Source organism: Cheilinus undulatus, linkage group 9 (genome assembly GCF_018320785.1).
Source record: "Cheilinus undulatus linkage group 9, ASM1832078v1, whole genome shotgun sequence".
NCBI classification, from domain to species: Eukaryota; Metazoa; Chordata; class Actinopteri; order Labriformes; family Labridae; genus Cheilinus; species Cheilinus undulatus.
In genome coordinates, this window is record NC_054873.1 from 11,952,803 (window position 1) to 11,971,359 (window position 18,557).

At 37.8% G+C, this 18,557-nt stretch overlaps 1 protein-coding gene across 3 annotated transcripts in view; it reads left to right on the top strand.

Moving 5' to 3' along the window:
• Positions 1 to 18,389, top strand: part of asz1 (ankyrin repeat, SAM and basic leucine zipper domain containing 1) — a 31,322-nt gene extending 12,933 nt beyond the window's left edge. The window contains exons 5-14 of one of the 3 annotated variants that reach the window (XM_041794575.1): positions 1,694 to 1,805; positions 1,943 to 2,077; positions 2,288 to 2,406; positions 4,462 to 4,534; positions 5,041 to 5,097; positions 6,555 to 6,667; positions 9,626 to 9,731; positions 10,006 to 10,119; positions 14,092 to 14,124; positions 16,942 to 17,209. In XM_041794575.1, coding sequence (XP_041650509.1) covers positions 1,694 to 1,805; positions 1,943 to 2,077; positions 2,288 to 2,406; positions 4,462 to 4,534; positions 5,041 to 5,097; positions 6,555 to 6,667; positions 9,626 to 9,731; positions 10,006 to 10,119; positions 14,092 to 14,124; positions 16,942 to 16,968 — 889 coding nt within the window. In that variant the 3' untranslated portion in view covers positions 16,969 to 17,209. Of the gene's footprint in view, positions 1 to 1,693; positions 1,806 to 1,942; positions 2,078 to 2,287; positions 2,407 to 4,461; positions 4,535 to 5,040; positions 5,098 to 6,554; positions 6,668 to 9,625; positions 9,732 to 10,005; positions 10,120 to 14,091; positions 14,125 to 16,941; positions 17,210 to 17,266 lie in introns of those variants that run through there. The other 2 variants (XM_041794574.1, XM_041794573.1) reach the window with 2 other exon arrangements.
• Positions 18,390 to 18,557: the final 168 nt, after the last annotated feature.

The window sequence follows — 18,557 nt, forward strand, 5'->3', positions numbered from 1 at the left end:
CAGGTTGGAAACACATTGTTAGAGTCAGAAACATCTGGATAATTTATGCACCCGCTTGCATTTTTTAGACATGAATAGGCACACGCAGGAGCAGAGGTGCAGTAAAGAGCAAAGGGAGCTTTCTAACTATGTAGTTTATATCAAAGACTATACTAGTATTTGGGCAGCCTGCTCAGTATATCTACTGACCATTTAAACATTTTATTTATTTTATTCATTCATCCCTTTATAGGGCACTCATGAAAATACTTGGAAATTCAAAATTAAACCAGAGATTATCATTGATGGACATCCCAATACTTTTTACTTGTCTTTTATACTCAGTGCTTAACAAATTCATTAGACCACCTGTTATATTTGTCTCAGAGACCATCCAGTATCATGAAGTGCTTTAATGCAGACTCTTTCATTTTCAGTGAGTTCTCCACCTTTCACCATTTTGAACAGGAATGAGGGATTTCAAACTGAATTCACCCAAATTTGAGCCGGCTCACTGGGCTTCTCTGAGAAGTCAGAAATGAATCAGGCATAACATTCAACCACTAAAACTAATTTTTCTGTTCAGGAATGCAAGTAAATAACTATAATTTGACATATTCATCAAGAAATATTGATGTGCTTTCCTGTTTCTTCATTTTTTTTTTTTGTATATCAGTAAATTTAAAAATTCATGGATAACAATAATAATTATATTTTAGCATTAAAAATATCATTTCAGTTAAAGAGCTTCTACATATTGGTGTATTAACCGTTGCAGAAACATAAAAAATGATTTTGGTAATTACCAATGCTGTTTATTTAGGGCAGCTGTGGCATAAGCCTTACTCTGGTTAGGGTTAGGGTGGTCTAATAAATTTGTTAAGCACTGTATTTCTTATGCTTATGGATACTGATATGGACCTATGAGTCTAAAGAAATTAACATTTGAATTATGGACTACTGTCTTCCTATGCCTTCTCTTTCTACTGTGCACTTTCCCACCCCATCTTGATGGATGTACTTTTCTCACTCTCTGTATTTGAGTTAGAGGTGATAAGACACAGAAGTACTGTAGTGGGGGTTATTTATACACAGGGCTTGTTCAAATAAAAGTAAATACACAAAGCCAACAGAGGAAATACTATCACTAAGAAAGGTCAAAGTTGTTAAAACCAGGTCCCCTATTTGACAGAAGCTGGCTGTTAAAGGGCTTGACACATGTTTGTGTCTCTGTTTATTGTACAGGAGGTTCTATGTCTGCCATTTGGTTCACAGACTTGTACTTGCACAATCATTTGTAAGCTATTCCTCTGTAAAAGCAACACATCAAAACATAGATAGTAGAGGCACCATGAACAGACTATTAGGGGTGCATTTAAGTTGTGCTATTTTGGATTGGGGCTGTCACAGTTGATACAGCAAATAATTTTTTTGTACTTGTAGTGTCAGCTAAATGTTTACCTACAGTATGGTATCCTCTGCCCCCTGGTGGTTTCTTAGTACACTTGTCATACACTTGCTGTTAAAGTTTAGCCTTTATTATCTCTACCCCTTATCCTCATCTCAACGTTTTTGTTGACTGCAGATGCTCTTACAAAAGTTTTTCTTGCTCACTTTTCACTTTGCTCCCCTGTTTTTCTTTTCTTTCATTTCCTTCCCTTTTTTTGTCTTCATGTCTTCTTTGCTTTCTTGTCACTTGCCTTCACCTTTTAAGGTCTCAAATGACCTGCCTGATGTTGGCAGCCAGAGATGGCTACAGCAAGATCATCAACCTGCTGGTCTCCCATGGTGCTGACATCAATTTTAAGGATAACAATGGGTACACGGTGTGTGATCAAGTTTGACATCCTACAATCAAAACATAGAGATATTGCTGTAGCTTGTAAACATAAAAATTTTGGGTAGATTTAATTTAGAGGACTAAATGATCCAACTTCTAACTGATTCTGATATGTCCTATCAGGCGTTGTCTTTAGCAGTGCAATATGGCAGAGAGGAGGCAGTTTTAAAGCTCCTCCAACTGGGAGCTGACAAAACCCTACGGACCAAAGCTGGCAAAAGCCCTGCTGACCTAGCAGTGGTCTTCAAACACGCACAGGTACCTGAAGCTGCACATCTGCAAGTTTTCATCACATCTTCAGATAAAGGGGAAATATCAGTGCTGTCTTTGATGAAGATGTCTTGCAGTAATTTAAAGTAGTTTTTACATTTACGTTTTGGAATTGACTTCTGTTATCTGAAATTGCATCATTCTTTGAGAGGAAGCTGCTGAATCATACAGCATCCTCACGTTATCTTCTGTTCACAGATAGGCAGGATTCTGGCCTCTTCATCCCACATCTCTACCGCCCAGGCATTCAGCTCCATGGAGGATACTCTGTCAAAATTCTTCAAAACCAACTCTGATCCTCCACTGTCAAAGGAAAGGTAAGACAACCAAAGACTTACTCTGTACATCTTTGGGCTCAGACAGGTGTGACAAAGAGGATATTATAATAACCTCTGGTATATTTACTTTGTCATTTAAAAAGCAGAAACATGCTTGGAATTTCAGTGTAGAAACATTTTCCCTATCGGTACACACATTAAAATGAGCAGTGTGGTTAATGACAGTGTTACGATATCAGCAAACAGGAACCCCATTAGTTCTCATATTTTTTTCTAAAGTACTTTATCAGGCTTTGCTATAATTTAGCTGACAGAGTGAACTACTGATATCACTACTGAACACTTGTTTTGCTCTCTTTTGCTCCCATCAAAGTTTATTTTGTTGTCAGAACAGTTTAAGACAAGACTCAGATTTTTAAAGGTTTACAGCTTGAACTGGCTCCAGATACAGGCCAAAAATATAAATTTCATTAGTTTCAATCAAAGAATGCTTGATAAGAGAGGGAAGTGGGTTATCACTGGTGTTATTCTGTGACTTAAAGTATTATAAGTTATAGTAGGTGTTGTAAATATGTAGTTGAGCAGTGGGTAAAGAGAACATTTAATCATATTTATGACATTTTGTGAACTAAACTCCTCTATGTTACTGTTTATTGGATTTTTTTCTAAATCCCTTCACTTGAAAGTATAGTAAAGATGAAACTAAATTCATGAAACTCTGCAAAACACCTATCTCTCTTTCTGTTATGCAGAGCACTATCCCCCCAAGCTGTTTGCCTGTGTGCTTGTTGCCCCCTGTTGGATTTTCTGTGCACCAATGCCTGCGCAGCAGGTGTTGTTTAAGCATCGCTCAACCAGACATAAACAATAATAAACCTTTTCTTTGAGTGTTTAGTCCAGTCAGGCATGGCTTGACAATTATCGTCAGCCAGAAACATTGTACTCGAACATATCTGGCACCAGGAATAAGATCTTGTAAACAGTTTAGCTGTTTTTCTCTCATGTCAGATTCTGAGCCACTTAGGGACAACTAAAATACTACAATTTTTTTCCCTGTTAGAGGAAAGGATCATTCTTAAAATTGGTTGTGTAATCTGTCAGGAGGAGGCTTGGTGAACACTGCAGTTACTAAAGATTTGTTTCTAATCTGTTTTAGAGAAAATTTAAGGTTCAGTTCTAGTTGACGAGCTTGGGGGGGGGGTCTATGGACTAAGGATTAGTAGCCTTACCAAGCCTTACAGTAAACAGGAAATCTTGTATTCCAAACTGAACCACCATCTCATTTTCTTCCTTATTTTTTGCTCATTACAGGTTTCAATTGTTAATCAAAGAGTCTGATAGGCTTGTGGCTATGGCTCTAGCAAGCTGCAATGTCCGCACCAAAGTTACTCAGGGGATTTTTGTTATTATTTAGCTCTCTGTGAGTGTAGTGTTAACATACTGTTAGATAAACAGCCCTAGCCTGTCAGTAGTGGTACAATGGCTCATAAAGCTCAGTTTGAATCAGATCATGTATTTTTGTCACAGATCAGATCATTTCTCATATCAGAAATAAGAGCGGAATTAATAACAGTCACCATACACAACAAAAATTATGTTAAGATGACTGAATTTTCTTTCTATTGGTAAGGCAAATTGATGTGCAGACCACATGACTTGAACCATAGGGGTGATCCAAACTATTCATGCATCAGCCGCCATTTGTTTCACCACTACCTGCCAGTGATAAATACAAATAGCTGCTAGGATTTCATCAGTGTAATTCATTTGAAAGGTTATGTTGCAGTCAATACAACCTATTTTGCTGCTGCTGGATGAATTAATCCATAGAGCACATCTAAAGCTTTTTTACTTATTTGCTATTTTGACCAGGATTTATTTAAATACAGGGCACTAATTTACTACACCAGAGTAACCGTGTAAATGATGACAGCCCTTTCAATATGCTAGTCAGCTTTTTGCAAATTATCTTTTTTCATAAACATTGACCTTTTAGAAGTATCTTTTCATGCAGTTTGAGTGCAGATCTTTCCAGGCTTGTTAAAACTTTGGAAAATATGAATAGTTTTAAGTCAAGCTCCATGCCCTCCTCAGTTCTACCAAGCTGGATGAACTTGAGCTCCTCCTGCATGGCCTTGATCTTGGATACCTCATTGACATCATGATTGTAAGTACCGACTGCATGCTGGATCAAAATTCAGTCATTTTCTATTTGTAAGCACAGAGCCCTTTTTCAAATGTGAGAGATTTCTGTTGTTATATCTCCCTACTGTAAAGATAGAGAGGAGAGATATGCTGTTATACACAGGTCAGTACAGAATTACGTCTATGGGTGAAATACAGTGATCTTTAATAAGCTGAGCACAGCTCAACATGTCATGGAATGACTAGTTTACATATTTCACTTGGAGCTTCATAATAGGCGTAGTGTACTGGATCAGCTTCACCCAAATTAAACTGGGGTTCAGCTCAAGTTTTTGGCTCTATTTGATGATTAATGAAAACTGGGTTGGATAAGTGCAGATAGATTGTTGTCACTGCATGGCAAATCCTCATGCAGGTACATTTGTTTTAGGTTATGGGGTCAGCAGCAGCTGCAGAAGTTTTGATTTGGTAAATGCAGTGTGATTATTTCATTTTTGCTCTGTTGATCTCTCACACACGTGTGCATAGGAAAATAACATCACCTGGAGCTACCTGTTGACCATGGAGAAGGAGGACATGGAGAAGGTAGTGGATTACTGTAACATCTGTTCATCTGTCAGCTCTTTTGCACACCACCAGCCATTAGGATGACCCAGAAAGAGACAAGGGTAGCTGCTGATGTCACATTTTCAGAAGGTGTAACAGATTTAAAGGTTACCAGGTGTTGGCACTGTGTTCGAGGTTTAAGTGATTATCCTTCCTTTAACTGATATAAACTACTATTTTTATTAATGTCACTAAAGCATGTTGCATTTGTATGAATTGATAGGACTTAATTCAGTGATAGCATTACAGAGTCTCCTGTATGATTTTTTTTAACCAGTAGTACTAAATCAGGTTCAGGGTAAGGAACTGATTTAGAAAAAAAAAAATCAGCTAAATCCCTGACTAACAAACAAAAGAAAAAAACAGTTATCTAGTTTTCGCTTTCAAAAAAGAGAAATAGAGAAGAGCTTTGTTTACTGGATATGAGATTGATGACCAATGTTTATTAAATATGAAATAAGAGCATATGAAAATAGATAACAGGATTCCTATAGTTAATTTGAGTTTGCATTTGCAATAATATTTATCTAGATGTGCCGCCATGCAGCCTATCTAGATAAATATTACAAAACAAAATATATGTGACTTTATGCATCAATGATGCCTGAACAAAATAAAAGGTGGTTTGTTATTATGCAAATGCTTCCCTGGTAACATTAAAGTCTCTGAGAACTGAGCATGGACGTTAAAATTCTCTGTTTATTAGAAAAATATATTTATCAAGGTAAACACTTTGAGTGGTTTGGTAGGCCCCAGAAGATTTTTAGGTTTTTAAATTAGGCTGCTGCATACTTAAGTGTGTGCTCTGGTGGAGTTTCAAATCAAGAGAGAAGTCTGTGAGGTGTCTGAAAGCCTGTCAGTATAAGGGCTTTTCTGATGTTGTATTAGAAATTATTTTGTTGTTGCCTGGTTTTGTTGACAGTTGAAGGGAAATCTTGAGGATTTTTTTCCTAATATTATCACTGCTAGTCATTTTGTTGTCCTGAAAACCTTTTATTACATTTAAATTAAAGGACAAATAAAAGTTTGTTGCTTGTTGGACACAATGAAACTGCCCTTACCTGGGACGGATGGATATGCACTCTGCAAACGAAATAGAATGGCAGTAGTTGATGTTCAGGTGAGATATTTTCCCACCAGTTTTCACCAACAGGTTATCTAACTGAGCAACAGGCAGACAGGAGTTTAGGCTCCTGGCAAGTAAAGAAGAAAAAACTGAATTATTTTCAAGATATTCTCATGAATTCTCCATTTGCTGTGTACAGTGAAAAAATATATTCTGCTTTATACAGCATGACATAGTTGTCTTGGAACAAACAGCTAAAGAATTCTGCATTTGTGTGTCAAACATTTATCATACAGATTCCTGATTTTTCTGAATAGATGAGGAAAAATAATTTAATGAAGAGAAAGACATGTTGTTTGTCATACCTCAGATTGGTATCAAGGACCCAGAAGACCAGAAGAAAGTGCTGAATGCTGTGCAGCAGATGCACCTGGACAGAGTGGACCTGGACACACTGAACCAGCTGGGAGCTGCAGACAGTGGGTAGGAAACACTTACATGCATTTTGACATGCCATATGTAATGCTGTTGAATTGTATAAATGACTGAAATCTTAACAAAGGGTGTTCAAGAATGCTAACAGTTAAACTCCAGTCACTAGAAAAGTGTTAAAAAAAATATTATAAGCATGCATAAAGTGAAAAATAAAGTTTAACATATTAAAAAAAAAAAAAATTACTTGTCAGCCATACATAGATACAGCACCTTAAATCCTCCCCCACATCCAGCCTTCCTCTATCTACCCCTTAATGGTCCATCTGTCCTCCTCCTCTGGAAGTCATTCATCAGCCCTGTGAGCATCTCACTGTCCAAGCTTCTTATCCCCCTTCCCTCATCTCTACAACCGAGTTCTGAGCCAGGTCCTAATATTTTAAGCACAGCTGTAATGATTTGTAAAGTGAGACAAGATGCAAAGCTGCAGTGAGCAAAAAGAGAGCCAGCAGCAGGGGCCACACAGAGCCACTGAACTGCACCCCGTCACTTAATGAATCAATGCCAAAACTAGCTTGGCTAGCTACACCTGTCAGCTCACCTGCCGGATGAGCAGTTAAGGATAATGGGCACAAAATGGATTGATGATAAATGTAATGCAATCTACCATCATTTCATGGTTGCCATTCAGTTATTATAAATATTTAAAATACCTTTTGAATTCATTTTTTCCTCATTAATCTGCACTGTGTACCCCATAATGACAAATTAAAATACTATTTTAGGTTTTTTTGCAGATTTATTAAAAATAAATAAATACACATTGGCATGCATATTCAGACCTGTTGCAGCAGCACTTAGAAATGTAGTTTAGGTTCCTCCTGTTTCTCTTGATCTTTGCTGAAATGTTTCTACACCTTGATTGGAGTCTACCTGTGTTGTACATGATCTGAAAAAACACACACCTCTCTATAGAAGGCCTCACAGCTGATAATGCAAATCAAAGCAAAAACCAAGCCTTGAGGTCAAAGACAATGCCTGCAGGGCTCATAGACGAGACTGTTACAAGACACAGATCTGGGGAAGGCTACAAAAATATCTGCTGCACTGAAGATTCCCAAGAATCCCAATGGCCATTAGGCAAATGTAAATAAAATGCCATGTTAGTTTGATTTAGTTTTGACGAGAAAAAGGACAGTTATGATGAAGAGGAATGTATTTGTTATCCCTGCAATATAAAATTGATCAAACAGATGGAATCATGACCTTTATAGCACAAGCTCTACCCAGTTGATACCACTTCCGTTAGAACTGTTTTGTATTTTTGTCTTTCCAACAAACAATGGAAAAGGATAGTGGTATCAATAAGGATTTGGACTGATAGAAGTATTGATAAGGGTGTCATAATCAATAGAAATTAACAGTCTCTATCCCTATATCACACATTTAAATTTTGGTGTCTTCAAGATACAATATGTAGACTTGCCATGCTAAAATGTCCAAATAGATTAAAAAGGACTAAATCTATGTTATATATTTTTCAGCTGAGTACTCAGAGCATTACCTGAAATACATGAAAGATATTTGCTTAATCCCATTCATGTTTTGATCTTAGTTGTGATGATCTAACATTATTCTTTGCAATCTGCTTTATGTTCTGTAGCCCAAGCTTTCCTGTTTGTCTTAGAATTTGACAATTTGGAGTTTTCATCACTTGCTTTATTTCCCACTACCCTTGGGTCATTTTTTGTTATTGTTTTGATTTAAAGCCCCCTGGTAGCAGAATTTAAATACTGTGTATTAAAACATGCTGTTTAGGGGTAGCAGTCAACCAGAAACTGGACACTTGAAAAAAAAAAAGGAAAGCAATATATAAAAAGCAACAAACAAGATCTCCTTTATGACCTGTTCCTATTGAGCTAGGCCGAGGTGATGTCTTTGGACTGCAGAAAAGGGGATGAAATGCCTAATTTACTTTCACTGCATCAACAAAAATTCTCAATCAGCAATCCCGCATAACATTTAGTTCTTGCATCTACAATCATCTGCTACAATGTTCCCACTGGGGGCCCATCATCACTCTCTGCTCCCTAGATAAACTAACAGCCTGGAGAAGGGAGGTGAAGGTGCATAACAGGCTGACTGACAGTGTTTATTCGCCCCTCTGACAGAGTGTGAGGAGGGCTGGGACGGCTGGCTGCCTAGTCCTCTAACTAGGGGGAAATGTACCATTAAGATAAGGGCTATCAATATCCCGCAGAACCAGCGGATGGGAAGATACGGACTGAGAGGTTGATGAATATAAAAAACTAAATCATTTCATGTTGATGTTTTTGGGGAGTGATGACAGCATGGGCCAGCTTGGGGAGACGGCTTGACCACCTGCTCAGTTTTCTGTAGAGTTTGGTGAGGTTGTCTGCAGAAAAATGCATGCAGAATGTTAACATAAAGTTTGCTTCAAACTATCCATCTGTCTGCTCTGCCTTTGCTGGGCATCTTCAGTAGACTTGCCTTTTTTTAAATGTCAACATCACATAGGAGCTTATTATTAAAGAAGTTAAACCCACTGACCTTAGCTTTTAAGTTCCACTAATACTATCTGTATGCATGTAAAGTTATGCATACACTTTATGCTGTCAGTGTTTGTTTTATGATCATCATTTAAATAAGTGTAAGTGCAGTACAATGTGTGACAATATGTGTAATGGAAAATTTAACAAACACAGCCCTTCTTTTTTTCTTCAAGCCTGGAACCTATGTATTTCTGGTTTTGTGCTGCCAGTCTAAAAATTACAGATACTAATTTACAAAGATGTAGTGACTTTATATATAAAACAGCAACAAGTTACATGCACAATGAGGATTTTTTTGACTGTAGCTTTAACCAGGTGCTGGATGAGATGATAAGACTGCAGTAACAGTAGTGATAGCTATTAAGATAAGTTTCTGTTTTGTTTTTGTTATTCTGATTTAGTCTGACTTTCTTGATTCATTGTCCATGTGTTGCAGTAGTGAGGAGTTGCTCAACTTCCTGATAAGTGTTAGACAGCAGTGCTGCTACCTGACAGAGACAGTTCATGACGTCATTAGCCGATTTCCCCGCCATTCCTCCCAGGTATGTGACATTTCCAAGGGTGTAATCCTTTGCAGCTACCAGTTAGGTGTTGTGCATTTAAATGCAGCATAGAAGAATTATTTTTCTATTGACAATCTAAATCAGAGAAATGTTGGTGCAATATATTAGCTGCATATAATTGTACACTCCGCACTAGGCACTGTTCATTTTCTCTTTCAGCTGACTAGGATGAGGCTAAGTCTCCTGTCTGTCCAGATTTCTATCCAGCTTCTAACTTAGAACTTGGTCTCTGTCCCTCTGGCACTCCTTGTAGCTGGTTTTCTCACTGGATCCCAACAAGGATGCCCAGGCTATCTGCAACCAGTTGATAATTCAGACTAACGACATGCAGAAGGAAGTCTACTGCCTCCGAAATCTGCTGTGCCAGGTCAACACACACACAGACACTCTAAAACACAAATGTGCCATGTTTGTCTAAACCGATAACCTAAATTAGGGATGAAATGATTACTGGTTTAAATGATAAGCATTGAAATTTTCCCCCCACTTTGTAATACCATTCAAATTTTGAGTATCATTAAAGTGATGTGGGTTATCTGCAGAAAGGTTTTCAAACTTTTACAGATTATAACATAATTTTAAAAACATACAGATAACTTGATCATTTTGGTCAATAATAAGTAATTATGGTATGAAATTTTCATATTGCCACATTTCTGTCTGTAGTCCTCCTTTTTTTTTTTTCTTTTTTTTTAACCAAATATATATGTAACATTTTGTAAAAAGCTTAAACCACTTTAGGAGACAGTTGAAGTTTTATGCACTTTAAAATAAGCCATTGGTTTCTACACTTTACTTGTATTAATAGGATTAAATGGGAGGCTCCTGTAAATTCCCCACACACCACACCAAAGCCTTCACTACAGACTTCTTGTATATTTTTCTAGCTTCTGAAACAGCTGAGAGAACATTAACAATGCATATGCATGTCCTTCAGCTGAACTACAGTATAGCATTAACTTTAGTAGGTTAAAAAGGAACTTCTCAATAAGAACTGAAATATAAACACAAAATACAGCTTTTTGAATGCACATTTACTCTAATTTGTTATTGCATCTGTCAGCTTTGACACTAATAGTCTTTCATCAGTGATGAACTGATATCATCTTAAGATAATCTCAGGCTGGAACACATTCATACTTCATGCAAGTCAATCTAAATTCCTGTCTTAAACAACTGACTCTTATTTTGAGAGCTTTCCTCTTACTCCAGAGGATTAATAGCAACATGAACAGAACACTCTCTGTATTTGTGTGAGTGGTTGATGGTGGAGTGTATGCATCCTGGCGAGCTCCAACAGGTATGTGCGGGAGTGTTTGCATGTGTGCACCTGACTCTGAGTGTGGGTGTGTTTGTATTCAGAGAGGAGAGAGTCGTGCCTGACAGGGCAGAATCCTCACAGCCCATAAGTCAGCACCGCTGTGACATCGACCTGTCAGCACGCAGACGATGAGGTGGAGGGTTGAGGGGCTGATGCGTGGGTTTAGGGAGTTTAAGGGGGGGAAAGGAGGTGTGTTAGCAGCGCATAGAGGTGTGTATGTAGGTAGATATTTTTGTATGTGTTGATAATGCCGGTTTGGATAGAAGGTGAGGGTACCTCAGCTGTGTCAAACAAGAATCTGACGGCCAATAGAGCCCATTTGGACCTACTGGCTTGATGCCTGAGGAGGAAAGGGCCAACACAAACCATTACATAAACTCACACCCACAAAAATCTAACATTATCTATGAACATTCATCAGGTTCTTCTACAAAAGCTTATCCTTTAGAGGGGTTTGATGCTGCTTTTTCAACGACCTTTTTATCACTGTAACCTTGAGGAAAAAATGAAAGAGTACCATCTAATACAGAAAGGTAAATGGGGATGCTCCTTGTCACTGCCATCTGGTGTTGACTTTGGTAAATGTATGATGCCTGGGGAACAAGGGAAAACTGTATTGTGCTAAGTGCATCAAACTGACTTTCATCTATCCTGTCAACTTGTATCACAGTTTATGATGGTATGGTATGAGAAAGCATCGATCATCAACTGGTAGCCCAAGCACCACATCAGACCCCCCAAATCTTCCCATCTGGCCACCAGAAAAGAGAATCAAAACAAAAGACCTGCTTCCTGCACACATTTCCACCAATCATGACAGGGACTGGTCTCCCTCTTAAAAGTTACATACATTTTAAAAAATTCAAAAAAGTACTATTACAATAATATGTTAATTAAATCAAATATTTATTTTATTTTAGTTTATTTGAACTTCTTGTCCTAATAGCACCTGTAAAGACAAAGCCTGGTCCTCGTACAAACATCTGTCATGAAGTTATTTCTTACATGGATAAGAATGTGTTTAAAAATGGTGATGAAGAGGATATGAGCTAAAACATCTGAGAAATGTGGCTCTGCGTCATTTATCTGGTTAAAAGATGCACAGGTCTCACACCTAAGCTTCACACTTGTATGACAGTCCCTGCACTCTAATTTCCAGTAATAGCATGAAGAAGTTTTGATCAGACAGATACACACAGTGCAGCGACCACTTAGCACCAAACAGACAGACAAATTTAGCATCTAGCTGTTAAGTATATTAGGTTGTCTAAATATTTCTCAGGAGGTTAAAGGAGAAGGGACATTGGATCTACATTCTCTAAGTAAACATAACAATTGCTGGATACTGAAATGTTCATCTGGACTTCAAACAGGCCTGCAACAGCCACATGAACTGAATTTTTACCTTCCTTTTAGGGTATTTAATTTTACATTGTTGTAGTGACGTGAGTAAAATTTTACAATGACATGACAAGCAAAAAGTAGAGATGAACTGATTATAAAAATCAGCACTGATGTTTACAATGATAATTTAGCTGATGGCGAATGCTGATGGCTTTATTTAAATTTCATTATTTCTTTTGACGTAACACTCCCACAATGCCAACATTTTCTCCCATGTTTGATCACAAAACAGACCAGAGTTTGTCAAACAGCCTAAATCTTCTGCCCAACAATAATTCTGTTCTCTAACTCAGCCATTAGGGGTGCCAACTGCCAGCATTAAATTGATACAATACAACACAAACACGTGCTACTGACATTGGATTATACCCACATTATTCACAGATGACTGATGTCTTGTCAAAAGGGCTGATTTTTTCTGATACCAATGTTAAACCAGTGCATCTGTATCCCTACTAAATTTGGTATTTGGCTGCTTTGAAAGTTCACAGTTCTCAGTGTATGCTCTTGATTTGTCATTCATGTTACATAAATCTCCTGTGGTCCAGTTTTCCCGGCACTTAACAACAAGAATTTGTTGTAAGGAATTCAGGACATCAGGAAGTCTGTATTCTTTGCCAAACCGCATGTTACCGAGTCATTCTTGAACTTGAACTCATCCTCAAACTTTCTCACATGACATGGATTCAGTGCAGTGCAGTGACTCTAGCATTTATGAACAGAATTATTCCTCTGTGACTCTCCTGATTTGGTCCAGGAAGTTTGGGTGACTCAGGTTGTGCGAGTCATGCTGTGGTGGGACAAGACGTTCCCTCATCCTCAAAATGAGCTGGTGTTTGTTTGATTCACATCCAGTAGTAAGTGAGCTGATATTTCCCACCCTGTTGGGTTCAAGTGTCCTGGAACTGTCTGATCTGTTAACTGCTATAATCCAGACTGGATTAGGTCTAAAAGAGCTGTTGGAGGTCCTTTCACTTCCTGCTCAAGGAGGTGCAGGATTTAGTATGTTTTTCTCTCTGCAGTAACTTGTGTGTGTGGTGTGTGTTTCTCTGAGTGTCAAGTGGTAACCTCCAGTGTTGAAAAATTAAGCCAACACAGTAGTGCTAAAAGCTGAAGTTCCATGAGCGCCCACTTGAGGCTGGCAGCAGAAGCGTCATATGCACACCCCATTTCTACTGTAGATAAACATGTTTACAGTCTGGTTCAAAAGACTGGTTCATTCTCTAAGGGGAAGGGTAATTTTTTTAATGTCTGTTTAAGTCTTAAGAAGTATATCATTTATGCATTAATAGGGGCATGGCTAATGTACTGCGCCTGTGAAAAGTAATCCCCCCTGGGATGTTTTACCCTTTTATTCATTTTATAAATCAGTCATGGTCAATACAATTTGGCTTTTTGATAAAAACAAATACAAAAAACCCTTAAAGGTGCAATATGTAAAACTGAATATCAACATCTAGAAGTGGGTTCTAGATTGCATTTCTCTGCTAGAAACTGTGGCAACCAGTTTAATTTAATGTATATCTATAATGTCAATACAATACAATACAATGACTTTATTTATTCTTTTTCCTTTTTTCCTCTATGTTACCATGGAAACATGTAAAAATCCAGGAAGCCGGCATCCATGGAGGGGACCCTCCCTATGTATGAATTAAAGGTTTATTCTGAGTTGTTTTTTTTCAAAATAGCTATTTTTTTTAATTTAGATGACTAAACACTTATTTAGATAGACCGTCTTAGAAATGTTTTGCTTTATTTTACCAAGTTTGTTCAGCTAAATGCTATTAGGCTAAATATTATACACTGCACCTTTAAATGTCAAAGTGAAAACAGATTTCTACAACATAATATGCAATAATAAAAATAAGTGATGTTAAATAGGTGAATGCATAAAAATTCATCCCCTTCAAGTCTGTGTTTTGTAGATGTACCCTTGGCTACAAACACAGCTCTGAGTCTGTGTGGACAGGTCTCAATCAGGCTTGCATTTTTGGACACTGCGATTTTACTCCATTCTTCTCTGAAAAACTGCTCAAGCCCTGTCAGGATGCACAGTGGTTGGGTGTGAACAGACCTTTTCAAATCCAGCAACATATTCTCCATTTGGCCGGGGTCTTGGCTTTGACTCAGCCCCTCCAGAACATTCACCTTGTTGTTTGTAAACCATTTCTGTGTAGCTTTTGCTGTATGCTTCAGGTTGTCTTGCTGGAAAATAACTCTCCCAAGCCGTAGTTTTTTGCAGACTGCATAAGATTGTCCTCCAGGATTTTTTCTATACTTTGCCGCATCCATTGTACCCTCTACTTTTACAAGCCTTCCAGGGCCAGCTGCTGAGAAGCATCCCAACCGCATGATCTTTCCACCACCGTGCTGCACAGTGGGGATGGTGTGTTTGTGGTGATGTGCAGTGTTTGGTGACTGCAAAACATAGCATCTTTTCTTATGGCCAAAAAAAACCCACCATTTTTCTTAAGAAGTATATCATTTATGCATTAATAGGGGCATGGCTAATGTACTGCGCCTGTGAAAAGTAATCCCCCCTGGGATGTTTTACCCTTTTATTCATTTTATAAATCAGTCATGGTCAATACAATTTGGCTTTTTGATAAAAACAAATACAAAAAACCCTTAAAGGTGCAATATGTAAAACTGAATATCAACATCTAGAAGTGGGTTCTAGATTGCATTTCTCTGCTAGAAACTGTGGCAACCAGTTTAATTTAATGTATATCTATAATGTCAATACAATACAATACAATGACTTTATTTATTCTTTTTCCTTTTTTCCTCTATGTTACCATGGAAACATGTAAAAATCCAGGAAGCCGGCATCCATGGAGGGGACCCTCCCTATGTATGAATTAAAGGTTTATTCTGAGTTGTTTTTTTTCAAAATAGCTATTTTTTTTAATTTAGATGACTAAACACTTATTTAGATAGACCGTCTTAGAAATGTTTTGCTTTATTTTACCAAGTTTGTTCAGCTAAATGCTATTAGGCTAAATATTATACACTGCACCTTTAAATGTCAAAGTGAAAACAGATTTCTACAACATAATATGCAATAATAAAAATAAGTGATGTTAAATAGGTGAATGCATAAAAATTCATCCCCTTCAAGTCTGTGTTTTGTAGATGCACCCTTGGCTACAAACACAGCTCTGAGTCTGTGTGGATAGGTCTCAATCAGGCTTGCATTTTTGGACACTGCGATTTTACTCCATTCTTCTCTGAAAAACTGCTCAAGCCCTGTCAGGATGCACAGTGGTTGGGTGTGAACAGACCTTTTCAAATCCAGCAACATATTCTCCATTTGGCCGGGGTCTTGGCTTTGACTCAGCCCCTCCAGAACATTCACCTTGTTGTTTGTAAACCATTTCTGTGTAGCTTTTGCTGTATGCTTCAGGTTGTCTTGCTGGAAAATAACTCTCCCAAGCCGTAGTTTTTTGCAGACTGCATAAGATTGTCCTCCAGGATTTTTTCTATACTTTGCCGCATCCATTGTACCCTCTACTTTTACAAGCCTTCCAGGGCCAGCTGCTGAGAAGCATCCCAACCGCATGATCTTTCCACCACCGTGCCGCACAGTGGGGATGGTGTGTTTGTGGTGATGTGCAGTGTTTGGTGACTGCAAAACATAGCATCTTTTCTTATGGCCAAAAAAAACCCACCATTTTTGTCTCATCAGACCAAAGAACTTTCTTCCACTTGGCCACAGAGTCTCCCACATGCCTTTTGGTGAACTCAAGTCGAGATTTAATCTGAGTTTTCTTCAACAGTGGCTTAAGAACCCAGGCAACAGTTGTTGTATGCTGAGTCTCTTCCATCTCAGCTGCTGAAGCTTGTAACTCCTTCAGAGTAGTCATAGGTGTCTTGTTGGTCTCTCTCACTAGTATCCTCCTTGCATGGTCGATCAGTTTGTAAGGATGGCCGGATCTGGGCAGATTTACCCATACTATATTCCACACCTTTCTTGGTGATGGATTTAACTGAACTCCTGGGGGTGTTCAATGCCTTGAAAATGTTTTTGTATCCATCCCCTGACTTAGATATTTTAATAACCTTTTCTCTGAGTTGCTTGCTCCATGATGCAATGGTAGCCAGGGATACTGATGAACAAAAGACCAGACCTTCCAGACTCAGGTGTCTTTATACTACAGCCTCTTTAGACGCATTCACTACACTCAGGTGATCCCCATTTCACTAATTGTGAGACTACTACCTCTGTTGAATTAGGCCAGTAACTTAAAGGGGATGATGTTTACTCTTATTTTCCCGTACACATTTTTATCTAATTAACATTAACATATTGATGATGATTGATTTACATAATCAACAACATGTAAGACATCCAAGGGGTGAACACTTTTTATACGCACTGTAACTACAAGCATTGTCACAGTTTGACAGGAGGTTTAAGGCCTGCCTCAGAATCCCGTCTTCTTTCTTTTTTGACCAAAGGTAAGTTTGAGACAGCGTTTTCAATAAAGTGCCTGAAATGAATTGGCTTCAAAAGCCAACTTCAGTCAACATTGGGTAAGTCACTCAGACTTTGTCCTATACTTTTTACAATCTATGGTAGTGCTGGGTAATTATTTGAGTTTCAACTTTAAATACCATTTGAGCTTCTCATAAACATAAAACAAGATTATTGGCATTAAATGATTACTGTGTCACATGCAACCACCCTGGTTATAAGGAGTCAGACAGGTAACACTGCACATCTTGTTACATGTTTGTTGTTTATGTATGTATTTCCTCATGTGAATCTCACCTTCTTCCTCAGATGGAAGAGACTGAAGATGACCATCATCTTCCACAACGTGGTTCCATCAGCAACTGGAGGCTGTGTTCCCTTACCAGGATGGCACTGAGCATGGTCGGAGCTGCTTTCCTCCTGCTCTTCTACAAAGCTGCTGGTGGAAAGGTTAACCTGCAGATGTACAGGAGTGTCTGCTGAACAGCCGGAAGGTTGTTTTGTTCTGTTTGTTAATGAGTTTGTTCAAGTTTTTGATGACTTTAGGTATCAAATTGTTTTATGGAGGGAGCAAAACAAAACAAAAGAGAGGGTATTTCTATTTTGCTGCTGTACCAGTTTATTTTTGTTACTTTGATCAAACTTCTCTTTACTTAAAGTGGTGAATTTTATTTCAGTATATTTTAAGGATTTAATTCAAAGTTTCTTTTGAGGAACAATCTTGTGACATTTAACAATGGAATAAAATTTCATTGTTTTGATTTTTATTGCCTGCAAAAATGTTGAGCTTTACTTTGAAATTTGGATTAGAATTTAGACTGTTTGATGTATGTTATTAATGATATCAATTTAGTTCATGGATTTAAAAATAAATGTATAAAAAACTGTTTAAGGGCTAGAGGTCATGGAGTTGAGGATTCATATCAACCATTAGATTTAGAAAGGCAGTTAATATAACCCTTGTGTCTGTACTTTTGATGTAAAGGTTAATTTAGGATGGGATAAAGTTAAGCCCCCTGTTTAGACTGTACTGTAGCAGAAAATCAAGCCTGAATCTTTTCAGAGTTCAAGAAAGAAAATTAAAAAAAAAATCAGCCATCTATCACTTGAAGCTATAGCTCAGTGTATTGTTTTATCCACATGCAAACAAAAATGTAAAAATAACTATACGTCATACTGGGAAGTATTTGCCTGAGCTTCTTTGAGGTAGATGCAATGGCTTTCCTAAGCTTTGTTGTCACAGGGATGTTGCCAAGCAACAAGCAATCATTACCTTTAGGTGGAGGTATGTATTAATCAAGCCAGATACAACATGTCAATTAGTGAAGTTTGTAGACTTTTGTAGGTGTAAGGTATTCTTTGGAAGCGTTTGTCAATGTTTCAGTCTTTATGTTAAGCCAAGCTAATTACCCTAAACTCCAGCTTATTTCACCTGTCTGCTGTTACATGATGGACCATGTTGACTGTAATAAATAAGAATTTTGCAGTCAACTTAAACTGTAATCAGTTAAAGATATCAGCATTAATAGATTAATCACAGTTAATTTATATCCATAATTGGTGGATTTCTTATAGTTTTAATTGCACTGATTGCATGCTT